General features: G+C 44.9%; 1 protein-coding gene across 1 annotated transcript in view; it reads right to left on the bottom strand.

Annotated features, from left to right (window-relative positions):
• LOC143153199 (kin of IRRE-like protein 3) overlaps positions 1-27,160 on the bottom strand; it is a 72,717-nt gene that overhangs the window by 3,305 nt on the left and 42,252 nt on the right. Inside the window, exons 2-4 of the mRNA XM_076324143.1 lie at positions 2,799-3,004; positions 1,193-1,328; positions 104-243 (exon numbers count right to left, since the gene is read on the bottom strand). Of these exons, the coding sequence (XP_076180258.1) occupies positions 104-243; positions 1,193-1,328; positions 2,799-3,004 (482 nt within the window). The remainder of the gene's footprint in view (positions 1-103; positions 244-1,192; positions 1,329-2,798; positions 3,005-27,160) is intronic.

Below are 27,160 nucleotides of genomic sequence, written 5' to 3'. Positions count from 1 at the left end.
TAGTTGTAGGGGGTTTGTGGCTCGGTTTTTCCCACGAAATTTTATGGCTGTGACACGCTTAAACGTTACCACAAGCGGCACGGATTCCACGTAAGTCACTTACAGGCTCCCCGTTGATGAACCAACTGAGTATGGCAGCTGGTTTCGACTTCGCCGAAGTGCAATTGAAGCGCACCACGTCACCGACCTGATAACGTATCCTTCCTGGCCTTCCAGTGATAATGGGCCCGTCTTCCGGCAGGGCTGAAAGTTTTCAAGATTTTTTTTCAACGACACTTAACCCTAGGAAGACTCGAAGCAGAGAGGAGAGGAGCTATTCGAACCCATCGGTTAGAAAATTTGTAAAATACTATTTCTTCCTTGTAAATTATTTTCCAAATATTACTTATCGTCGATTGTGTCTTTGAGAACGACGTTTAAGAATCGAGGTTTCGTTTCACGAGAATACCGATAAGAATAAGGGAAGAGGCAATTTGTGTAAACGTGGAAATGGAAAGTGGCCCTCGCGAGTGTTTGCATATTCATTATTTATTACAGCCCGTCGGAAAAATGAATAGTCAAACGTCTGATCTTTTCAGAAGGAATTGTCAACGAATCGATTGAAGAGCAAATCCGTGACGAAAACTTGAACTCCAACTTCAGAATTGTTGTTACAATAGGAAGAAATTAAAAAAGGAAAGAAACCGAAAAATGAAGGACCAAGAGGAAGAAGAGGGCGTTACAAGTAACATTGCAATGGTAGCTACGCGATAAATGTTTAGCATGGAGTTCCAATTGGTCCGAAATAAATGGACCGCGTCTGAATCCGAACGGACCTGTGGCTCGATATATTTTTCTCGCACGAATCAAACACTTCGAAGGAAGATTCGATTATTTTCTCGTGTACTCTTCTTAATTTTTAAAGAAAGCTGCGCTAACGGTACGATCGAGCAAGGCAAAAGTCTCTCCGGGTCCGATAAGACTCGTGACGCGTTACGAGGGTTAATTTCGAGCGAAGCATTTACGCGGCCTGGGAGGATCGTTTACACTCTGGGTCGAATTGTGCTAACTTCACGATCATTAGGGACAACGAACAATCCCACATTGAGGCTGCGCGACAAAACAGTCCGGCATCGCGTTACTCGGGGAAAAAAGTTTTACCGTTTAACAGGACGGAAGATCGACCGGGGCACCATTTGTAAAGTTTTCTTACCCACTACCAGCATGTCCGAGTGATCGGATACCGTTTGGAATGATGGCGCCTCGGCTGACACCTCGCATCTGTATCTTCCTGAGCTCATTAGGTTCACGGAATAGAGGACGACCGATTTCTTGGTCGAATTGTGAATCTGGAAAAAGAACGGAACTCCCTGAGGCATCCTGGCCAATTAACCCTGAGCAATTAACCCGGTCTACTGGCGTTCCCCGAATCGTCGTGCTCCCATAGTGGCCATTCCGCGAGCGAACGACAGCTACTGACGTTTTGTCACGAGAATTCGTGGAACAACATCGGTCGAGGAGGGGTGGAAACAAAAAGGTGGCAATTATACAGTGGATGTTGGCTATACGTACGTTCTTCGAAAGGATCTAATCTCGTGGAACAAAAAGGTTCTCCGGTATCGTCAACCACCGGACGACTTTACCAATTATCAAACAAAAGTTTCCACATCTTTAATACCGGCTATCGCGTTGAACATTGGGTCACGGCACCCGATGGCGAACCACTTCTTAATTATCCATGAATCAAACGGAACGATGGTTACAATGATCTTCTCGCTTAAAGGCCAACGAAGACAATTGCGGTTGTCTAGCTAGTAATGTTACTCGAGAAATTTTTGCCCGTGGAAACTTCCGATCGTTGGAAGTTTCACGTCGAAATGTAGGTTTGTTTGTTTGTTTGTTGCTTGAATACCGGGTCTTTTAAGATTCGATCCCTTGGCGATGTTCTTTTCAACGATTACTGTTTACGCAATTGTTAGGTGAATTTTGTTGTCGAAAATTCAATTTATTTTTCTCGATAAGTCGATAAAAGCAATTCGCAACGTTGGATTTCTTTTCTTAAGAATCTCTACGAATATTTGAACAATTATTTGGGGTTCTACTGTACCGTACACGTGACAAAATAATTACCGTAGCAGTTAAGGGCTGACTTCGTCCATCGTATCTTTTATTTACCTTATGGTTTGTGACCCACGTGACCAACCCTTGCAATATAGAACCACACCTGCATTTGCTCGCACAAATCTTTCCAAAGAAATCTCTCTTATTTTATCGTATTGGGTTCTACGGAAAGTCATTTCGTTTTTTCTTTTGGTGAAAATGAAACACGATTTTCTTTAGACTGTACAAACATTTTATCAAATTATATATTCTCCATTTTGGAAAACGAAATCACTTTCCGAACAATCCGATACCTTTCTTAATTTCCAAGGAAGGTGTAACCAACGATACAATCAAATAACGCAAAAGTCTCTCCGTGTCCGGGAAGATCCAGGCGTGGTACCACGAAGATTAAACAAACGAGTGTTAAAAGTTCGCGAAAATAATGAAAATTAGTAAAATTTTCCGTCGAAGGTAGAAACCAGACGGTCCTCCGACGTTTGATTATTTTTCTTAGCAAAGTCTCGACGATTTTTTCTCTAGTTTCCTTTTTTTTTTTATACGGAACTCCGTATACGAGGAAGTTTGGAGAAACGCGGGTACAGGAGCGCGATAAAAGTGAAAAGGAACGCGGCTTTAAATAGAAACCGCGACGGAAGCGTAGAGATAGGTGCATTGGCACGGGACAAGAAAAAAAATCAATAGAAAGTAATTCTTACGTTGGCCGTAACACCTGGCAGCTGAAAGACGAGCACCGGTGGCTTGTCTTGTGGCACGTATCGGTAGAACTCGTTCCCATCTTTGTACCATTTCACCGAGTACAGTGTCTCGCCGTCCAGGTCGAAGTTACACTCCAATCGAATGTTCTGGCCACGGACCACGTGCTGGGGAACCACAAGCTCCAGCATCCTCAGGGCGTCCGTGTCTGGAACAGGAAACGGACCTACCATGAACGCCGCAACCACCTTGGAGACCGTTACTTGGATAAATTCGACGAAACGTAGATCTCTCGATGAGATCTAGCTAGCTTGATTCTCGAGGGAGGGTAGTTGTTTACAATTTAGGGCGAGCTAACGTTTGTTAGCAATCAGGGTTCGATTTTTCGATGCGGTAGGCGATACTTGAACCACAATCGTGACAGTTGACTGGTTTAGATAACTTGATATCTTCGAGTTGGGGTGGTTGTGTGTAGCGATTGGGATATTCGAGTTCGATTTCTGGTAGAGCGGATGATACTTTTACCGCGGTGGGGGTAGTTAACTGACGCGGATGGCTCGAGCTTCTGGTTAGTATAGTTGTCCGTGCGAAATGGTAGATTTAGGTTCGAATTTTTGTTGTAATTGTGACGGTAGTTATCTGGCTATACGCGAGGAAAAGAGACTCGTCAGCGGTGTCTCCAGGTGACTCGATTCTTGGCTACTTGTTGATAGCGAATGGAAAATTTGGATCCGATTTTGGTTCTGTAAGCGACACTTCGAATATGAGCAATACTTCAAAGTGATCAGCAACCGAATAGACGTGGAGGAAAGTGACCTATCGATGGACTATCTGGACAATACTCCGACAGCAAGGAGATCTTCTGGATGGACGCGGAGGATCTACATATTATTTGCTCGATGTTCGGGTTAGGATAGTTATGCGCATATAGCGAATGGATGATTTGGGTTCCGATATTGGTTCGGTAAACTGAGATAGATGACATTATAACTACTGTAATGATATTTCGACGGACGTAACGAGAAGGAATCTAGCGGTGGCCTGGATAGCTCAACCTCTTGGTTAGGTTAATTGTTTATAGCGAATGCAAGAATGTAAAATTCGAGGGTATCGTCTAGGTGACGTTGGAACCGCGATGATAATAATCGTTCATAGGTGAATGAAATATCGTTTAACCCTATACACTCGAAGCTTTTCAGCTACCAGATACTAGCACCTCGATGAAATCCTTCGAATCGTGTAATTTATACAAAACGGAACATTTTCATACATATGTTTACATCTTACAAGAAAGTAGTAATTGAATTTTAATTTCAATTCCAAACCCACGATGGTTTCTCAAATTGGAGAGAAGTACACCGAATCGAGTGATGATCGAGGATCGACTCTCCAGTGGAAAGGGTTAAAGGTGTAAACGAAACAATCGTTCAACGTGTCTTAAAGGTGAAGAGACCTATCGAGGGGATTTGGATGACTCGATTCAGCATCAGAATACAATCTCTGACGATCTCTGCGCCTAAAGAAACGTTCAGACACCCAATTGTTCATCTCGGGAAGAAGCTAGAGCGTCTGAACGCGTTTACAGGGAAGGAGCTAGCCGAGACGTTGATGCAGTTTGAAAGAACTCCCCGGTGGCAAAGAATCGAAGTGCGACAGCCATAATCGTGACGGTCAATGAATCGTTCGGCGAATACGAAGCCATTCTCACGCGTGTTTGCGCCCCGTTTCCCGCAACGAGAGAACAATTCCGTCGGATTGCCTGTTAACCTTCCTCCGATCCAATGTAACGCTGCATTTTTCCACGGCTCCGTTTTCCACGCGATGGTCCGTGTAGCTGTACGTATACACACACACACGCACAGACACATACACACACACACACACACAACGCGACCGTTTGCTGAAAAGCCGAGCCTTTTCACTGCGAAATCTCGACACAGGATGATTCTTGTTTCGCAAACGCGTCGGAGGGTGAATCCCCGGCAAAAGGCAAGGAAAAAAGTGTTATATGAACTCACGTTGTCCAGGCTTCAGTTTCAGAGTTGGAACGAATCAAAGGGAGCGGTTGACACGCGGTTGATTAATGCCATAATTAGATGCAGAGCGCAGCGCGCAATTCTTCTTCAACTAGTCGTCGGTTGGAAAGTAAAGTCTGCGCAGTCTGGGTTCGCGTAACACTTTTTCTTTTATCCTTTCTGCTCGTTTTACGTTTCAGATCCGTCCTGCGAAGCGTCGGAATGCATTTATGAAAATTTCCTAACAACTTAAGGTTTACGAGCGTAAACTCAAGAGAGAAAGAGAGAGAGAGAGAGAGAGTGAGAGAAGGAGAGGGAAGTATTAAAAATATCGCGAACACACCGAGCCAACTCCTCTTCGACAAAAATGTTTAAACGGCGTTCGAATTAACGTTTTTTCAACTCGTTATCGAATATTCATACCGTTAAGCGTTGGAACGTAATTACGAAAATCTCCCGGCACTTAATACCCCTATCGATGTAAACTCGAGCGAGAATCGTATTAAGGGTTTACTTCGGTGTGGAGTTTCGAAAAGAAATCGACCTTTTAAAAATATTTTCCTCAAGTGTGTACCTCTCGAATTGTCCAATGCACAAGGATTTCCGCGAGTTTGTTAAAATTGACGAAGTCACGGACGTTTAAAGGGATTAGCTTCGATCGGCACTTTTTATTTAATCGACTTCGAATTTAGGAGAAGTCTTCGATAAACGTGTCTTCGTCGCCTGAATTGGAAATTTGAAAGTTTATCGATCTTTATTATTTTCACTGATACGTTAAAAACGAAGAAAAAAGCTGAACAAACGATACTTTAACTTTCGAGTGTCGCGATCCTTTAGTTTGTTAAAATTTTGACTTTTCTCCAGTTCGTGTCATGATTGTACACTTTTTAATAAAAAATACTTTTGTTTCCAGATTGGTAGAAAAATTGGAAACACCGTCTCGTTTTCCAAACTTTTCATTATTTCATTGAAAGGAAACATTGCGTAAACACCCGCACGCGGAATACCGATGCAAAGGACACCTCTGTTTCGTTTTAAAAACTCAGAGAGGTTCGAGAAGTGCACGCCTAGACCGGAGTACCCTCTTAAATGCATTGTAAAACTTCCGGACTGTCATCGAAGGAACCCCGGATTCGCAATTTCGCGTGTTCACCGTACGCGAAAATTGTTTACTAATTACATACCGGACACCGGTGCCGTTGCAAAAGGTTATTTATCGTCGTTAACTGCGTTTCGATTTTAATCTTGCAATTGTAAATTTCCCAAGCACCGGAACGAAATTGCAATGGCAAAACCGGTGCAGCCGGGTTTCGAATATCAATTTACGTAGCTCGCGAAATCTTCGGTGTCGTTAACTCGACTTGGAGCCCCGTTTCGAAGAAGAGGGTTCGCCCGGGAACAACGAAAGAAATAAAAGGACGAAGCCTCGTTCCTGTCGCTTATCTCTCGGCACGCTTCGATTTCATTTTCCACGACATTTTAGACTCGTTACTTTTAAACGCGATGAGCATTAACTGCGAATCGGAGCGACATTACGGGGCAGACTTCGCGACAAAGAGAATTATCTACGTCGGGAACGGGACCGAGAATCTTTACGACTTTGCGAATCTATCATTCTCGATGACAGCGTTGTTCTCGGAAGAAAGGAGACTTTTTCGAGCATCTAAAAACTGAAAATAAATCTGAAAGTTTGCGCTCGCGTAGATCACCGCAACGAAACTACGTTTACGGTCGAGAATTCCCGCGTATTGCGAAAATTAATCGGAAAGTGTTGAGAGTCTGTATCTCGTCTGTTTTGTCTCTCTTTCGAATTCTTTGTTTCGCGGTGTTATTTATCGCGAATTTCGAACAGTTCTTTAAAAATTCTCTATTCCGTCCACTGGATTTTGGGGAATTCCTTACTTCAACTACTTATACTTGGTGAATCCATCCTTTAACAGTCGTGCCTCCTTTCGAATTTCTTATTTCGTCCATTCTACACAAATTCCCCGTTTGAGAATCGATCTTGGGGAATTCCTTACTTCGACTACTTACACTTTACAACCATTGTAGTTTAATCGTATTTTGCGAATTCCTTGTTTCAGCTACTTGTACTTTGTGAATTCCATCCTCTGGACAGTCGTGCCTTCGAATTTCTTATTCCGTCCATTCTACAAAAATTCTCCGTTTCGTGTAGCGTTCGTTTCCAAATCCCTCGTTTCGTCCACGCGTTCTACACACGTATTCTCCGTTTTATTCGGCGTTCGCTTTCGAATCCGTTACTTTATCGAGCCATTCTCGTCCAACTCCTCGTTTTATCCGCTCGTATTTCCACTACGCTCGATTCCGCCATTTCTGTCGTATCCACGCCAATCTTCGTTCGAAACTCGGCGAGATCGAAACGAAAGCTCGGGGCGAGGTGGCCAAACGGGGTGGAAACGCGAGACCGACCAAGGGATGGATCCGCGTGGGGGTGTCCTCGGCGAGGAAGAAAAAAAAAAAAAAGAAAAAGAAAAAAAAAGTGGCACTCCTCGAAGATAAGGGAGTGGAGAGAACGAAGCGGGCCGCAATATCTGGCCCGGAAAAGCCGCGAGGGAGAAGAAAAAGTCTTGTTCCTCCGATTGTCGTGGCTCGTGATTCACAGCTGCAAAAACCGATCCAATTATTCCGCGAACGCCCGGAGGGGGCAGCCCACCGCCGCTTTTATCGGCGCGGTTACGCTTCTGGTGCATCGACCGATGCGCCCGTGGTGCATCTGTACCACCGGCAACGAGGGGAATTTTTCTGTACGGGCAAGTTGCCGGCGCTTCCCAACTCCCGCGGAATTGCGGCTTTGTTCACCGTCCGATGCGTGACAACTTTTCTTTTGCCGCGACGTGTGTCCCCGTTTTCTGGCCTCTCTATTTCCGGGGGCAAATAAATACGATGCCCGAAGGGAACGAAGATACTACACCGCGCGACGTTCGCGAATTTCTTCGCCCTTCTCGCCGAGCTTTCGTCACCGTGAATACAACGCCAGCGAGCGAGCGAGCACGAGTTCAAGAAAGGAACGAACGACGACCTCCATACTGTAGGAAATCGGTTTATTATCAACGAACATCGACGAAACAGATTTCTTGGACATTCGAGCGTCTCTATACGGTTAATATTCGCTGTCTCGGAACTAGTTTCTGATGCGATTACACGTTCCAATGGATGTTTCAACGAACGTCGATCGGTCGAGGTTGATATCGTTTCAGTCGTGTCCTTTTGGCCAACGTTGCGGATACCTTCTCGTCGGGAAACCCGACGAATGGCCTCCAGCGTGCCTTGCATTTATTTTCGACCCTCGTAATTTTTTCGTTCGTTCGTTATTCATTCCCCCGCCGGTGAATCGAATTCCTTGGAAATTGTTTCGGTAAAAATTATTCCAAAAAAATTCACCGCCGCTTTCGATATTAAAATATAAAGCCAGTATTATTCTAAACGAATTTCACGATGGAGAATTATTCGCGGAAGATAAAAAAAGGAAAATAAATTTCACGTCGCTGTCAACTTCGCTTTACGCATTTCTTTTTTTAAACTCTGATATTTCGTTCACCGATTTTACATCGAACGATTTTATATTTACGAAACGACTAGTGGAAACAATTGTTACGATAATTACCCATAGAAGTATACGTATTATTCGCGAGATAGGGGGACAATATTAAAGAAAAGAAAAATATACCAGAAATGCGTTGATTCTCGTCCGTCGAACTATACAAAATTATAACACCATTGAGAGAGATCTTCGTTTCTTTGAACTTGTTTCATCCAACCACATTACGCGAAATGGCTACTAATTGCAATTCCGAATCGACTAAGAATAGAACGATTCCTTAATTTTCGATCGAGGGTACCACCAGCCCATCCTCTGGAGTGTTCTTTTTCCTCGTCAGAGGCCTCGAGAGTTTCCTCGTCCCGTATTTCGGAACTGGTCGAAACCCTTTACCAGTGGTCGATTTCCAGAACATATTCGATCGAATTCGTTCACCAGCCTGCGTTCACCCTCACCGCTCGTAGCGCGTTGAAAATCACCGAGAATCGAGAAATGTTTTCCACGCAGAACGCGATTCGAGGGAAACATTTTTCCATCGGGCTGGAAGTCGGCTGTTACCTTTGCCGCAACGGTGGGAGGGAGGTGGGTGGTGGCTTTGGATCGACGAAGGGTTGCTTTCTCGTTGAATCCAACGGTCCGGCAGGGGTCGAAGAAAAGAAATCGCAGCGCGGCCATGTTGTCCGAGGAAGATAGCGAACGAGTGGTTATTAAAGGAGACAGAAAGGGGGAGTACGATAAGAAAGAGGGGCACGCGGACCGTGAATGGTGATGTAAATGGCGTGGCTAAGGAGTGTGAAAGGGAAAAGGGAAGAAAACCGTGATAAGTGTGAAGACGACGGACGAGAGAATGAAAGAGAGATAAGGAGGCTCGATAAGGAACAGGAGAGTGAAAAGGGGGTGGCGTGGGCGAGTGGAAGCTGAGAAAAAAGTATCATCGGAGTCCTGGGAGAAAGAAAACTCCAAAAAAACGTGACATTTTTCTTCGGTAATTGTTCAACTGGAATTGTGCTCGTCAAATGCCAGGCTAGCCTGGATCACCGAAAGTGGTCGAGAGCCTCTCAAAAACGGTAACGATACCTGCACACGATTATCGTTTTCTTTTTTTTTTCTATTTCTATTTATAGAAACGTAATCGACCTTAGAGTGACCTCCGGGGGAACGAAAGTGTCAGATTTTTACTTCGATGATTCCTTCGCGGTTCCTCCGTGAGGAATATAGAAAATATTAAAAATAGAAGACGTAATATTTACGACGATAAGATTAGATGCACACGGTACATTTTGTCATTGACGTTAAGGAAACGCTTTTTTCTCGATAATTTATAAGGTGTACAATTTTGAAGAGAAAATAGGTACACGTTTGGAGAATTTTTAATTCGGTTCGCGAAAGTACTGCTAAAAAATTTTGAATATAATTATCTCGCAGATTTGCAAAAGCCAGTTTTGAAAAGAACACGTTTTCAGTTTTCCTCGCACATTCAACGTACATAACAATACATTTACGGCACTTCCTCCTAATTTTCTATTCTCGTAATTTCGCGTTAACCCGATTCTCAAATGTGCTATTCTCGCCTCTAGTCGACGCATTATACACGCCTCTTCCGTAACTCTGTACGCGTTCCCCGATTCTTAAATCGGGAAATATTTATGATTTGTCGAAGTTGTCGAATTTATTGCGTGCAACTGGAACGATTGGAGTCAGCGTTAAAAAAAAAACTGGTTCAATTTGCTCAACGGAAAATGTGTTCCTTTTCTATCGGAATAACGCTCAGCTGCACGTGATAAATAATCCGGCGTTGGCAAAAAATTGATTAATCCAGATGGAAATAGGCGATCAACTTTCCTTGTTCTTGGGAAAATTGTCTTTATCGATTCTGTTACTTATTCAGGAATTTGCAAAACTAATTCGCTGAAAAAGAAAACAAGTCGTTAGGAAATATCGGAGTTAAAAAATATCGACGAAAGTCAAACGATATTCGACTGAATTTTTGCATAATAATCAAAGAATCTGTATAAAAAGAGAATCGTGACATTAGCTCGTGGACAACCATTATAGAGAAGAAAAATTGACGATCAATGATCGTAAATATTTATTCAGTTTCCACTGCCTGAAAAAGTACAAAAGTTCTCTTAATATTTACGGAACGATTCGATAAATTCTGATCGATACACAACAATGACAAGTGTTCTCATTTTATTTACAATAGAGTAGGTGTCCCAATAACTGTCACTGTCTCTATAAATGTCGTATAAATTATTTTTTCATAACGATCAACCTTTAAAATGACCTCGTAAGTTATCGTACGATTGTTTTTCACGAAATTACAGCGGCTTAAAAATTGTCATCGTTTCGTTCACGTATCCTAATACTTACGATCGATAACATACGTATCTACGTGTTTAGAGATGTACAATACAAAAGGATCATCGGCTTTGGGTAACAAACGCGGACGGCTCTAACAACGGCCTGATGGATATTATATATTTTGTATAATTTTTTCGAGCCACGACCAACTACGAATAGTTGAAACCACTGATACAGAGAACAGAGAATATGGAGATTTCATTGTATTCGCTGTGAAACAGTTTTTCATGGAATCGATAAATAACAAATTGCTTTGAACGAACGTTACGAAGTTTGTATTCCTTTACAGTACCGAACTCGTTGTTAACGATTGTTATCAAACCCAGCACGGGCCGAAACTAGACTCGTCTCCATTTTTTTCCCATTTTTATCGTTCGATGGAACGCCCTATCGGTTCTGAAATGAACAGTTGTCGTTTTAAATTACTCGTCGCGAGTCCAGGAGATTTTCTTATCTTTCGCGAACGGCGGGTCAGAACAGACCCACGCTCGGTTTACGAAGGGTCGAAATACTGGGTATTTCGAAAGGTGAACGAGTTTCCGGTTTAAATTATTCGCGATCTGGTTGGTGAATAAGACGATCTTCGAGTCGTTCTCGAACGGGGGTCGAAACGGATCCACGCGGGTCGAAACAGACCCACGCTTGATTAAATTACGAAGTTTTCGGTAAAGAAACTAATTCAGGTTTCGCGGCGCACCAGAGTCGATAACACGATCGTTGGAAGCGATGGTCAGACGAATCATCCCCAATATTCTGGGAGTACTTGCAGAGGCTTCGCACCCTCGGTGGCTGTATCTCGCCACTTGGACCGGTTTCGAGTCAAAGAACGATCACCCCTCCCGCATGGTTCCTAACCTCGCTGAAGAAGAAGTCGAGGCAGAAAGTCGTCGAAAGGATCTGTGTATGGTTCGACAAAGGGGTTGCAGGGTTCGGTTGGGAGCGCGAGAGTAGAAGAAAGGAGAGGGGGACGAGTTAACGAGTGGTGCCGAGAGCATCGCGAATATGATTCATTCCCGGTGCGTTACGAATGATAACTCATGCATATTGAACGGCAGGGGGTCTGATTTGTTCCCGTGAGTCAGTACGATGCACGCGTCCCGGCGCCTGCATCGTGTCACGGCGTCGTCGTAGTCGTCGTAGTCGTCGTAGTCGTCGTCGTCGACGTCGTCGTGGTCGTGGTCGTGGTCGTGGTCGTCGTGATGGTGGTGGTGTTCGTCGTTGTCGTTGCGCGTGGCGTGTCTCTGTGTCAGTGGCCACGACGATGAATAAGCTTACACGCGCGCACACACGGTCGCTTTTATCGGTCGGATCGCGGCGGGTACTTTAACTTCCAAAGAGAATCGGTACGCTTCCAGAGTCGACGTCGCCGTTAATTAGGTCGACGACGTCGTTCCTCCTTACCAGCGTCCCCGATGTCCCGATAATGAACGCGGACCAATTTCGATTTGTCTGGTAAACCGTCAACTGCCTGAGCCCCGGGCCGCGCCGAAATTCTCCTAATTAAGCTTTTAATCGTGCGCGCATTGTGTACCACGTCCCCCTATCGTACGTGTACACGTGTACAAGCCCATGGTCCGCGCGATAATGCCCGCTAACGGATTGATTTTTCCTTCCTAGCGATCTTTATTGGTTCCCACTTCAACCAGCAGGCACGACGAACGCGAATCAACCGGCGGGGAACTACTCCGTAGGCCTTCGCAGCATCCACGTTGACGCGATCGTGGGTTGGGCTCGTTCCGACGATGGCAGTGATCCTTTTTTTGTTTTTTTCATTTTTTCTTTTCTCGGCACGATGGAACGGTCGTTAGGCGAACGTGCCCGACACAATGAGAAACGTTGACGGACCGTGTGTCGCGGGAGAGGACAGCTCGAGAACTCCGCGAATCGTTGGTCGGAAGCTGATCGGGTCTAACTCTCCGTTGGACACGTTTGGTGAGTTCACTGGGGCCGTTCGAGCTTGTTTGTTTATTGGTTAACGAAGCCCGGAATCGCTTGTTAATCGGTCCGAATGAATTCCAACTCGAGAACAGGAGTAGCGGCGCTACGCAAAGAGAACCGATCTGCTTTGCCAGGACATCAAAGGTAAAACTTCCGACTGACCTAATTGGGCTAATAATCGCCACGCGTTTAACCGAGAACACGACGATCGTGACGAACTGGGATCATCGTCTGGTTGTCACAGCCACTTGGATCGTCTCGGTGCGAGTGGTCTGTTTCGTTTTCACGAATGAAAATTTCCAGCCACTTGGTAGCCAACCGAACGAAACAGGACATCGGCAAAGGCACCCAAGTAGTTAGCGTAGTTACCTGCCGGATAGTTTCTTCTCCACATTCTCAGTTCGCTGGGGATCCGCAACGGTTTTGAAAATTTCTCTAGAAAGGTACCAAGATAGGGCCAGAAACTTTGAAGGGTAGTTTCTCATTCCCTGGATTCGAGACTCCACGGCTGAAGGAGATACGATATCTGTTCGCACGGAGGAATATACAAACTTCTGGCGAGAATTTTTCATTACTTTGTTTTGGGATTATAGTAGTTTCCAGGCTAGTCAGCTCACGGTACCGTAACCGTGAATTATCTAAAACGAATCTTTGAAAATTCTAATTAATTCTTCGAAACTTGTCGCGCGCGGTACGTATATTTTACACGTTGACACGTTTCGTTTCGTTATATTTCGCACGAAAAAATAATCTCAAGGGAAAAGGTATCTGTAAAGTTTGCCAAAGGAATTTTAAAGGATTTGAGTATAATGCTTTTTTACGGGGACATCTAGTAACTCTGCAAGTTCGGACACTTATCGTTTCGTTCGAGTACTGATTCAAAAGTGTCCGAATGAGAAGTGTCCTCTTTAAACATTTTCGAAATATAAAATAACGTTCGTGGAACAGAGAGTTAACACTTCCCATTTCTTTCTCGATGGATTTTACCTTAGCACGATCAATCGAACGCTTCGATCTTCGAACTTTCGTATCGTTTTTGTTATTCTTACTGCGTTGTCGATTCCTTTGGATCGTGCTACACGAAAGATAAAATGCTTTACAGGTGTGTAATAATAGTTCGAAGAAATGTGTATCGTGTGCAGTTAAATGTTCAGTCGTTCCTCGCTCGTAAACATTAATACTCGTTCCACTCGTAACAGTGGTAATACTTTTCACGCTGCACTTTGCACTTCTGCCGCTAATAAAGAGAAAATACTTGGTACGCAACAGGAAATGAAACGCAACTTGGACCGTAATGTAGCGCAAAAGAAGAAAAACTTCGTTACTTTCGGCCAGAAAATTGTAACAAAAAAAGGAAAGGCCTTGCGTTAAGGGTTTAAACGGAGCTAAACTCCAATTCCACCTACTTGTAACTTTTCAACCCGGATACCGATTACGATGCTTAATTTCCTCGTGCGAGCCTTATCGCGCGTTAAATTACAAATACGAGGAAAATTGTGTATTTGTTCGCTCTTACGAATTGCAAAGATCTGTGTATCTTGTTTAATAGACTAATAAAATAATCCTCGTTACTTCGAAGGTAGTTCGTTCCTGGAACAAAACAAACCACACCGCCCTGTACTCGTCTTTGTTCGTATCGAAGAAAATATCGGCAACGAACGAGTGCGGTTTCGACTCCCGTTCCACGGTGAGACCCATTAGACTGTCCACAATACCGGTACACCCTACGCGGAGCGAACCTAATCCTCGGATGGTCTAAAGCGATCAGACGCGGGAAACGCTATCAATACGGACACGGGAAAAAGTAACGTAGACAGAGAAATCCACGTGGACAATTGGATATCTCTCGACGAGGATCGTGTCCCCCGAGGAAGCCCCTTTCGTCGAAGGGTTGGCGAAACGGGAAATAGAGTAGACGCGGGGATGGAAGCTAGTAGCTAGGGAAAAAAAAAGAAGGAAAAAAAAAGAAGAAATAACACGAGAAGAGCAGAAAGGGAATCTCGCAGGTGTCATCGCGGTGACCCCTCCGGTGTCTGGACACTCGCTTAATTTCGCCTCGGTGTTGCTTTACGGAAATCGTACACCGGCCCATAAACGAAGCCAGCTATCTGCTCGGCCGCATCTCGACTGGCTACCTGCTCGTTGCCTATCGCGGAAAGGGCAAACGGTGTCGTGTGTCGAGTTCTGGGGTCGTGGCAATGGCAACCTCGATGACAAAGGGAGACACACGTAAACTACCCCTACCGTTCCTCGGGATCAGTGTTCTTCAACCTGACCGTTTGGTCCCACTTCTTACCGATGCCGATCACGTTGTGTATCGAGTTGTACACGGACCGGGAATGTTTAATTCACTCGCATGTGGACAATTTGTGTACCGCAGGGGTAATTTTTGTCGACGAATGTACGAAGAATCAATTTTGAAGAACGAATTGCAATCTGGTTTACCGAACTTTGAACAAATTGAAAAGGAAGAGCAATTTTTGGTACGATGAGAAAATAAAGCACGGTTACCTCTCGCAGAATAATGCAAGCTTCTTCCAATACTCGTACTGTTAATAATCCTTAACCGGTACGATCATTTTCTCGCGTGTATGGTTGGTTTAAATATTTGTACGAGGTAAATGTATGGTAACGTTTAAAGATATTAATCGTGCAAAATCTAAACAAGTCGAAAATACAAACTTTGTGGAATTTAAATGGTAAATAATTTGCTCAAGTTGTATATTCCGATAAATTAGAAATATTGAACATTTAAATTGAACGTGAAAAGTAAATCAATCGATTGAAAAATATTTCAAATACGTGAAATACCACAAATCAATGTTTCGTATCGAGCTATTTGAATGTAGAAATGAGAAATTGAACGGAATCCGATATACAAATGAAAAGAATAATCAAGGTAATCGTAACTTTTAATTCAAAGCCAAAAATTGATTTTATCGCGTTGAAAATGTTACGTTTCCAATTCAGTTCGAGTTCCACGTTAAAAATGTTACGTTTTCAATCCAGTTCCACGTTAAAAATGTTACGTTTCCAATCCAGTTCCACGGTTCTCTGTTCGTTCTGAACAGCTATTGGCAACCGCGTCGCGTCTGGACGTCGTTAAGTTGGGCTCGAAGCAAAGGATTTTTAAAGAGAACGATGATACTCGAAAGTGGAACGAGGAGGAAACACGGTTGACTGTAACATCGTCCGATGGTAGCGGAGTCTTTGCAACGAATGGTGAAAACATCCACAGAAATCCATTGTTGGAACACCTTACAATGGACTGCAATGTAAGATACCTTATTCTGAATAGAACACGAGAATAAAATAATCAACCGCGTAATATTTTCGTCCGTTGCAGTAGCACGACGAACGTTTTCAAAAAATGCGCGCAGCTCGTTTTTTCTCCCTACTGGAGAAAGAATCACGGTTCTAGATTCATTCGGCGTAATTAACAAGCACCTAATTGTCGTGACAGGTCGTAGGTGACGCCCTCGCGACAGTTCCGGTTGGGAGTCACTGAACCGATTGGACGGGGATGTGTATCGATGGGGGAACCCATAAGTCGGTAGGAAACGAGAAGCTCCTCCGGGACCTTTTTACCCTTCGTATTCGTCTCACGCGCCCTTTGGTCACGCGTGGCCACGGAAAAGAGAGACGTTTTAATAATAGTAATAAACGACGGAGGGGCAACGGGGGCGTTTGGGTTTTCCTCTTCGTAGAGGATCGATGCTCGCCACTGCTCCACGGGACATTCTGATTTATGTGTTTCCACGGGGAGAACCCTCTTCACTGTGCACTTTCCACACCCGTGACTAAATAAACAGGTACCGGATGGGGTGCAAATGAATACATTGTTTCGTACCGGTATCTGTTCGATGACTTTACGGGCCGATGGTGTCAACACGTAGATCACCGTGTCAAAAATCTTTCCACTCGTATTTCTTGTTACGCTCCTCGATTGCACCGGTTGCAACCAAACAAAGAAGGTTAACGCAGCGTTTAATCGGTTTAAACGATTTCGTAAGGACAACCACCGGAGATCGGTTCGTACTTTTATTATACAAACTGGAGCACCGTGTACATTTGACATTCATCGTGTTTCGTGTATTACTTCCTTTCTCTCCTTCTTTAATTATAAATATTCCGAATGCCGGGAGAGAGTAGCCGGACAAAGGAAAAAAAACGAACACGTTTCCCCGGCGTGTAAATGGGCTCTCGGTAAATAAGATCTCGCGAATAAAAGCGCCGGCATAAATATATAGATTACAGCCCGGGCTTTAATTAAATAATACGCGGCGAATTTATAGCCGGCGTGATTCGATATCGACCCTCTGCTAAGGGGAGTATAAAATCCGCGGAAAACAAAAAACGGGAAAATGGACGAGGAGGAGAGAGAGAACCGACGTCGATCGTGCCAGAGAACACGGGCGACCGGCTTCGCTCGACTTAAGTCTGTTTTCCATATTTATTCACATTCAAACGTGCGACAATCGTACAATCTGTCATATAAATTTCCGGACGTCCCCCCCTTCTCTTCTCTTCACCCCGTTCCCCGTAACGACGGTTATTTCACCGGCGAGTTGGGCAGGGTTTTTTTTTCGGAAATTTTCGCGGTTCCTTCGCGTTCGTATTTTTTCGTCTGTGTAATCGCGAAGGCGGCGAGAACGGAATAAAAATGAAAATCGATAATCCAGAAAGCTCGCAAGATGGCGCACGATACCTCGGTGTGCGTTGCCGATGTTGCGAATTATTTCACAATAGTGTTCAACCGAACGATAAATACGGTTTAATGAAAATTTCGTCGCGATCCACGTTACGAGAAACGTGTTCGCGGTATCGTCGAATCGTTTCGCGATAAAATATCTTTCGATCGGTGGATATGTGTGTAAATAAAATCGGTCATCGACGCAACCGCGCGAGAATGCATTTACGTATCCTCCGAAAAACAAATAAAAAGAAACCGAAGCACCTTTCGAGCAACCGGTTGATACGGTTACGTACGAAACGGCTAATCGGATAAAGGGTCCACCGTAGGTGTGCCGGAATCGCCGTTTTTATTCGACATTATCGTTTCAACTGAATGCCGGAGGGCCGAGCAAATTGTCAGGGCGGGGAAAATGAGCGCCGGCTGAGTCACGTTTTTTCCTCTTCATGCGGGAAGTATCGAGTGAGTCATTTATACACCGATAAAAATCACGGAATAATAAATGAACGTTCCGGGGGTAGCTTAATATTGTACGCGGCCCGATCGAGATCGCCCGATCTAACGACTCGTGTGAAAAACCACGAATAGAGAACGTGCCTTACACGCCTGATAGACACTTTGCCAAGCAACCTATGGGGCACGATGAGGCATCGTGATCGCGTTACCACACGGTACAGATACCGTGGATTCGGTGAATTTAATCTCTGACAACGATCCGATCCTGTATTGGCTGCGATTGGATTTTACTAAACGGTGTTGCGGTATAATTTAGCAAATTGTAAATAATTAATACTTCGACAACAGCTGGAGTAGATAACGTGACTAGTGTATAACTCTCTGCAACGCTTCGCGACTCTTGCCTCGATATTGCTCGGTTCGACATTGCTGACTTTTCTCTTGAAAAAAGAAAAGTTTTTCCAAAACCTGTGCTAAAATTATCCGATATTTCAGTATTGTCAGCTTTGTTGGTCTTGCGACATACCGGCTCGTATTTATTAGACTCCAACGATAGTTCAATCTAATATTATTTTTAAATATATAGGAGATCCCTAAGCTTTCAATAAATATACTTTGCTATGAGTTTTATTGTAAGTGTTAGGGAGTCATTACCCACGACCAGGAAATTAGAAACAATTCTCCATTTTAATATTCGCTCTTCGACTAAAATTATCCGATACTACAGTATTGTCAGCTTTGTTGGTCTTGCGACATACCGGCTCGTATTTATTAAACTCCAATGATGGTCAAATCTAATATTATTTTTAAATATATAAGAGATCTCTAAGTTTCCAACAAAGACGCTTCGCTACGAGTTTTATTGCATTAATTCTCCGTTTTAATATTCGCTGCTCGATTATTTTTAATAGACACTCTGACCCGGACCGGCCAATGTGGACTCTGTCTCTCCACGTTCAACGCCAGAAAGCTACACGAATGTTTCATGGAAACCAAACAGCGCGCATTATAATCGTCCGTGTGCCTCCAAATAATTCCCAACTCTAATATTGACCGTTCGACTATTTCTAATAGGCACTTTTAGAGCGACCTAACCCGAGCCAGCCAACGTAGACGCTATATCGTCGCGTTCAACGCGAGCAAGGCTGCGCGAATGTTTCATGAAAACCAAACAGGACACATCGGAATCGTCTCGGTGCTTCGAAATAATTCTGAACAGTAATGTCGGACTTTCTCCAAGTGGTTGTTCAAAATGCGGACACTGTTATACTTCCTAGATCCAACGTCCGAAAGATGTGTTTCGAAAGATACGAAAAGAGCCACCTAATTATTATTATTTTCTATCCGGGCACATATCGAGTACAGGATCGTTGGAAAATTGTCGTCGAGACGTAGAAAATATCTAAACAATTAACCGTAGTTCGTGTCGGGTCGCGACGTATGATTATTTCAATTTTAAATCGCGTTGTTACAACAGTAGACATACCAACCAGTCAAAACGACTGGTTTTTAATTATAATTCCCTAGCATATTTTCAAAAGATATTACGCAATTTTTTACTTTATACATATAATCCTATTTTTTCCACAATCATTTTCCCGAGACACGTACGAGGAACACCTTGATACACCAGAATCTATCGGTAGTTCTGGTGTCAAGGGGTGTACCTATGAATCGAAAGAGTCAACTGTACCTCAACGATCCGATCCTGTATTGGCTGCAATTGAATTTTCTTAAACAGTATTGCGGTATAATTTAGTAAATTATAAATAATTAATACTTGGACAATAGCCGAAGTAGATAACGTGACTAGGACACGACACTCTACAACGCTTCGCGACTCTTGGCTCAACATTGCTCGGTTCAACATTTTCCCTAGTAGACCTCACGTGGAAATCGCTTTCGGTACAAGACTGGGTACCAGTATTTTTATTATACACGGTGATAACCATAGACCTAAAACCTTTTAGTAGCTTCTAGAGCAATCGTGTTCACTGGAGGTTCGCGAAACGGTTCTCAACCATCTCTGACCACCGTGGACCGTGCCTCTTCGGTATTCTCGCAGCGTGTAAGTTATCAACGTGACCCAGGACTGAAATTTTTCCGTGGATCGGGGGTCGTTGGCGACAGCAGCAGACGCACCGCGACGGTACAATTTCTCATCCGTCGCACGTCCCAAAGTTCTCGCGACGTCTCGCGGTAATAACGGGGAGACGTCGCGTGCTTTCGAGCGTTTAAACGGCGACGAGTAATAAAGGGCATGTTGCCGGGTGACACGTAACACGTCAAGGGTCGTCGACACGCGAGACGTGCTCCCGCGGGATTTGGAAATTTCTCGAGGTCTCCGTTTCCGCTTGGTCGTCGCGATTCGCGTCACTCGAACCTTTCGGTCTTCTTGTCACCCGGCCGAGTTTCGATGGAACTGGCGATAATTGGTGAAGGTGTCGTCGTCGAAAAAGGAAAAAAGAAAAAAATGGAAAAAAGGAAAAAAGAAGAGAAATTGATAACGCTTCGGTCACGTTGTCCCGTTTCAGTTATACTCTCGGGCATATTTCGCTGTAAAATGGCAAAGTAACGATTTCATTAGGGAACAGCCCGGTACACGCCCTTCAGGGTGGTAAGGGTGACTCGTGGAATCGAGTCCACCAGCTAGTCGGGTCGAGGCACGTAGATCGCGGTACAGCGATTTCGCATTCTGCAGCTCCGTTCTCCCGCAATAATTAACTCTTTAACTGTGTAATTAGTTCTAGAGGGGAAGCACGATATTCAAGGGCCACGTAACGCTAGCCCCGGCTGAAATTTGTGTTTCCATAGAAATAATATTTTCGTGGATTCCGGCGCTAGAGCTACGTGCTCCGAGCAACGTGTTCGAGACGCGGATAGTCGCCCGGACTGTATCGTTTCCAGGGGTAGGATATTCTGCGTTCCAAAGCGTCTCAATAAAGGGGAACGATAATCTTCGGGCATTAAACGCTAACGAGACAAATAAAAGAGGAGGAGTTGCGCGGCTCCACGTTGATGAGGACAAAGTATTCAACTTAAGTGAAGCATTCGACTTAACGCCTCGAATACCCCCCGTGAGGATGAACCATACTAAATTTTGCGCAAATCCTCGTCTTTCTTGCACAGACGCGCCGGGGAGCTTTGTTAAGTTACGGCTCGCGCCATCTTGCTCGAGATTCGCGACAGGTGTGTTAATTTCGAGATGGTTGCGTTTCTTCGAAGCGACGAGTTGGTCAGGTGTCGTTGGACCGAATTAGGCGATTGTTTTTATATAATATTTAATCATATTTTCGTAAGTCGTGCTGCCAAAGTCGATAGCTTAGGCTAGGTGTTTTGGATTAAATTAGGCGTTCGAGGTGAGAAACAGATTAAGAATAGTCATCTTGGGTATTAAATTAGGGTGTCGTTGGACCGAATTAGGCACTTGTCTTCTTACAGTATTTAATCACACTTTCGTAAGTCGTGCTGCCAAAGTCGATACCTTAGGCTGGGTGTTTTGGATTAAATTGGGCGTTCGAGGCGAGAAACAGATTAAGAATAGTCGTCTTGGGCATTAAATTAACTTAAGAAGAAAATCTCTGTGAATCGCTCGAAGGTAGCTCAATTATTCAAAGTAGTAGTCTCGAGTCAGGATCCCTTGGCGAATCGAGTTTCTGACCGCATTTACGAACGATATCATCACCGACTGTATCATTTTCTTACAATGTACAATTACAATTTTCGTTGATAATCCCTCGATCGAATTGAACCGAGTATCTCGCTGGCTTGCGCCGATAACTTAGATATCGCAGATTAAATCAGACGTTTCTGGCAAGACACGGATTTAGAAATGACCATTTGGAATATTAAGCTTAGAACTGTGCTTAATAAGACTTCCGTGGATCGCTCGAAGCCAGCTCAATTATTCAAAGTGGTGGTGAGTTAGGACCCCTCGACGAATCGAGTCCCTGACCGCGTTTACGAACAATTCCACCGTCAACCGTATAATTTTCTTACAATGTGTAATTATATTTTCACCGATAATCCTTCGCTCGAACCGAGTGTCCTGCCGTCCGGTTTGATAACCGAGTTTAAACATCGTAAACCGAACGAGATTTATTTCGTAGGAAGACACAGATTTAAAACTAATCGTTTCGCCTTAATTCTTCTAATCATACTTGCGGTAGGAAGCTCGGGTGCCTCGAGAACACCTCTGTGCGCCACCTAAAGGTATCACGGTTGTTCGAAGCGGTCTCTGGTTGGTACTCGTCCATGAATCGAATCCCTCGATGCATTTAAGATCAATTCCATCGCTAATTACGTAAAATCTTCGCTTCTGTGGCAGAAGAATCGGCGAGCCGAGTGCTCGAAAGTTTCTTCGGGCCGCATTTCCATGCAATTACGTAGCAATTAATTCCGAGAGAAGATCGACGGGATTGTTTCAAGTTTGCGCAACAACCGGGTTTGCCCGGGACGACGCCGGGTGATTTTACGTCGATGCGCTCGAAACTACGGAGCCACTCAAGATCAGACGGTCCGGTTCGATTTAAATGTCAAATTAAACTCGACTGCGAAACCGTCTTATCGGCTGATCCCTTAAGCAGACATTTAAATCTCCTGCCTTTCGTATCCAAGCCGGCTAGTCGAATTGTTCGGCTCGTCGTTCGTTGTTAGCTCTTAATCGCGCAGTTCGATGGGCGGCATGACTTTAAATCCCCGCCGAAGAATTAAACCGTGACGTTTCCCCGGAGGATTAACCCATCGAGCAGCTTCCCGGAGAGTTCTTTTCATCGTGACTAACAATCAACGAAACGCGAACAGACTCGATTTTAAACGATGCCCGACTCCGTCTTTATCGAGCTCGGGAAATTTTTCCACAGCACGTGTCACGTACGTTCGCGTGGAAATTTCACCGATAGATTCCTCCGTTCGAAGACGAACACGCCAAACGTTCGGTCCCACGCGAGCAATCCAATACGCAGGTTGCGAACATCTCGCAATTTCGAAATCAGGTGAAACTAACTGCAGAGTCAAGCGGCGGGGATCCGATTTCTGAAGACTCTGGAGATCAGATCGGTGAACTAGGACTCGAACTTGGGTCCTTCGTATATTGGACCGGATTACTTTAATCAATTGAGCTATGTCTAGACCCTGGATGTCCTCCTCCGGAGTCGACTCTAAGCCCAATATTCTAAATGGACACCACCTACGGATAAACCAGTTTGACAAGTTTCGAGTTGATGCGAACCGCTCCGAATTGGAATTAAGGTGAAAACTGAACGGGGTGAAGGGAAAATCACCTCGTCCCGGAGATGTTAAATTAGCCAGCCGGGATTACTCCGATCAATCGAGCCGCGTTTAAACCGCGTAGTTCCGCGACCAACGTTCGAAACGTTTTCAAATCGGGAGCAGCTCGACGTAGGCGCGATGCAACACGAACGCAAAACTCCAAGTGCGGGCGAAAACTAAATACAGAAACAACGGGGAGGTAGGGGAGAGACGGGGGATGAACCCTATTTTCGAAAGCTGTTGATGTCGAATTAGCGGACCAGGACTGCTACGAACTTTCCACGTATACGTGTATACCGAGCTCCACGGTTGGACCACTCGGATAAATACCGCGCGGAGTATTCAAAACTCCGTAGACTACAACGATCGAAACTCGGGAACTTACGCGGCGTTCTATATACGCTCGAAGAGACCCCGGACCGATCGAGTTCGTCGGTATGTCCGATATTCGAAACACCTGCCGCCTACGCGATAAAACGGAACCAACGGTGAGCCGTTTCGTCGGTTACCAACGCCAACAGAATCGATCAGTTTACCGGTTAAAAAGTAGAAGAAGAAAGAAAGAAAAAAAGAAAAAAGTGGAGAGAGAACTAGACACGCGCGCGCGAGTCCATCGAACGTGGAACATTATTGGCGCCGGGAGCGTTAGGAAATCTCGGCCTGGGACGAGGCGTTCGGTGACGGCCCGTTTAAACGATCTCGATGGTTCGTTCACGTTGCAGGAGCCAGGCCAAGGAAGGGACCAGGAGGGATCGATATAGCGCGGACGGGCTGCCAGGATCAAACAGACGGTGTAATGGAATAGTCTCCCTTTTGTTTTTCCTCGGTCCGTTCGTGGGCGTCGAGCCGGAAAAGCTTTGCTGTTGCCGGGAAAACCGGCTCCGTCGGTTTAATTACCGATCCGATTGCGGCCAGACTACGTTGGATCTCCTCTGGGCACTGTTGCGACGTGCCAACGTCGCCGTTGGATATCCCCGAACGGTGGTGCACGGGGAGAAGAGCGGTCGAAAAAAGTCGATGGAGCGCCAGGGTGCGGATTAAACGAGGATGGGGAGCCACTGGTGCTAGTGGGGAGGGGTTTGGTACCACTTGTGAAGGAACCACTGTAAATAGATACGTGTGCCAGTGACCAGGAGCCACCGCACGGTTGTGGTATTCTTTTCCATCGACGAGAAATCGGGAAGAACCGGACAGCCCGAAGACGAGAGGGGATTTTCGCGCGGTTGCTTCTCCGACGGTCTCGGCCGTGTTGGCCCGGAGGACAGCTATGGCGTACTTGGTGAATTTTTTTTCCAACCGAACACATGTTCTGGACACCTCGTCGTAGCACTCGAGACGGTCCAATACCCCGTGATCCGTGGCGTTGACGATTATTCCTCGACGTGGGGAGTTCGCTACTCGGACTTTTTTCGAAGAGAATTTTCTCCAACGTGGAGAAGAAGAATAGCGAAGAGTCCACATATGACTTGTAGATAATTTATAACATCGAATGTCCTGGTTTTTCACGACACGACGAAACTGTAACCCACGGCCGCAAGTTCTGTTACGAGTGTATTGGATTACCGGTAGAGTAAAATCGGTGAATATTATTCCCACCTCGTCGTAAGAGAAAAATTATGGTATTAGTTAAAATGGTCACTCGTGAGGTTATTTCAGAAGTTACATTCGTCAGAGGGTTCTTCGGGCTAGCCGAACTTTTCTAAGGAATCTTGAGAGCCATGTTCTCCGGCTGTGACTACAATTTATTAACAAACGGATTCAAATTCGGACTACCGGAGTGCCGTGGTCCTCAGCTGGAACGAACTCTGGGACGTTGTTCCGTGGCAACTCTGGAGTTGTTTTTTGTTTTTGTAAACTGGAGGCGAAATCTTGTCGGAGAACTCACCGTTCCCTTTGAAAGAGAATCGTACTCGGGGGTTTTACTAGTCGTTTCGGCACATCCTTTCGGTAGACTTTGGTTTCAACGTCTCTTTCGGAGAAGTGGCAAGGAAACACACCAATCTGGCTCCACGACGAAACACACCAGTCTGGCTCCGCGATAGGCCAAATTTGAAACCGTGTACGAACGATTTACAAACCGTTGTTCGTAAGTTTCAAGATGCAAAACTCTTCGTGGAAACTAACGACGCGAGAAACAATCTGTCGGAATGAATGCAACAATGATCCTAAGAGTGACAGATGTCGATGACAGTTTTAAGGACTGTCTCCGTATTGACGCGGTCTCGGTTTGGCCGTTTTTTATTTGGTTTTTCTTTCTAGTCAGTTTCCAAGTCGAGAGTCACGAAGACCACGCGACACTGTCGTCGTTCGCGTCAAGGCATATCACTGTATACTCGTTTCTTCGGACTTTGTATTCTCATACATACAAAAACTATACTACTGGATACGCGAGATCTCCGCATATTACACAAACTGGATATTATAATCTGAACTTTACAACACGATCGGTGCGAGTCTATCATCGTCTAGGTGTCCCGGCTGGTCTCGTGTCCGTCGAAACTGTGAAAGAATCTCCTTAACCAACAAGTGCGGGAAAAAAGCTTTCAGACAGCCCACTTTGCTCGATGGTAGCGTTGGCACGGGCTGGTGTCGATTCTCCCACAGTCACGCCACTCGAAAGAAACTGCGGAACTCGCTACCAAGGGGCGGATAGAGAGAGAGAGAAAGAGAGAGAGAAAAGGAAGTCCAGAACGGAGGAGAACTGATCGCATCGAAAACAATTTCCCCGGGAAAATCTCGCGTTTCCGCGAGACTAAGCGAGGCTGCTCATCGACCGGATGGGGGATCCACCATTGTGGTTCCCTCCCAGGCTCCTAATTCGATTCGACGCTCGGCTCTCGAGACCAGGTGGGAGGTTAGGGGAAGGAAATTCCGGCCGTCGAGCGATAAGTTTTGCGGATGCATCGTATCCGGTGATTTGGCATTGTTGGTCGCGGTGTGTCGTCAATGGGTGCACGCAGGTAGAACGACACATAACGCTGGCCTTCCGTCGTTGTCTTGATCGATTTCCGATCGATCCTCGTCGTCTAGCCACTTCACTCCCCTCTCGGTTCACCTAACTCCCTTCCCCTCCCCCAGCTCTCTGTTCTCCAGCGACGATTCCCGGTGTCACTGTTTTCCCTGGAAAATCACCGATACTCGGCGCGCGGCTTTCACCGATTCCGATGCGACGTTTGACTTGGAACCGTACGAGAGACAGAACTCCTCGACTGGAAGTGTCGGGACGGGGTGAGCTGCATCCTTCAGATACCCCGACCCCTTGGATTTTTCGTTTAGAGTCAAATTCCACTTTGTCTTGCACGATATCGGTGATCCGGGGGAACTTGGTATACCTACTGTGTGCACACGGCGGGCCAACGTTCGCGATACGAACGGGAAACGAGGAGTTTTTACGTAGCTCGAAACGAGACGAGTGGAAAGAACGACGAAATCGAATCGGAGGCTTGGTTTGTCGAGGAAAATGCGTTGGAGGGTCGATCCGGGTGTGATCAGAGATATTATGAACCAAATTTCTTCACGCAATAATGTATATCCTGAACGTTGGGTAACCGGGCCATCTGACATTGCACTCAACAATTTTACAACCGTTGCTTGGTAAGATCACTTACAAGAGTACTCGAAAGTTCGAAATATTTGAATTTCTTTTGTCGTATAATTTTATTCGGTTGTTCGGGAAGTCGTATCGTTTTCCAAAATGGAGAATATGTAATTTAATAAAATGTTTGTACACTGTAAAAGAATCGTGTTTTATTTTCACCGAATAAAACGAAATTACTTATTTTAACGTAGTTAGGAAATCGTAATTGTCCAAGTTCTATTTTCTGCGTACATTTTGCACGTCTGCAAATATTTTTTGCACACTCTTGTCTTTACGTTTCGCGTACACGCAAGTTATACTATATATTTGACGTAACTTCTCGTTTCTTTTTCTCGTGCATTCTGTGTACTTTGTAAACATTCGCGTGTTCTTTGTAATCGTATTCACGGTTTATTTATTACACGAGAAGAACAGTTTCTTCGTTTCTTTTTTTTTTAATATACAGAAGACCTCTGAAGGGTGCAAAGATA

The sequence above is a fragment of the Ptiloglossa arizonensis genome, chromosome 12 (genome assembly GCF_051014685.1).
Source record: "Ptiloglossa arizonensis isolate GNS036 chromosome 12, iyPtiAriz1_principal, whole genome shotgun sequence".
Taxonomy (NCBI): domain Eukaryota; kingdom Metazoa; phylum Arthropoda; class Insecta; order Hymenoptera; family Colletidae; genus Ptiloglossa; species Ptiloglossa arizonensis.
The sequence above is the reverse complement of the archived record's forward strand: the minus strand, read 5'-3'. Positions and strand labels throughout refer to the sequence as shown.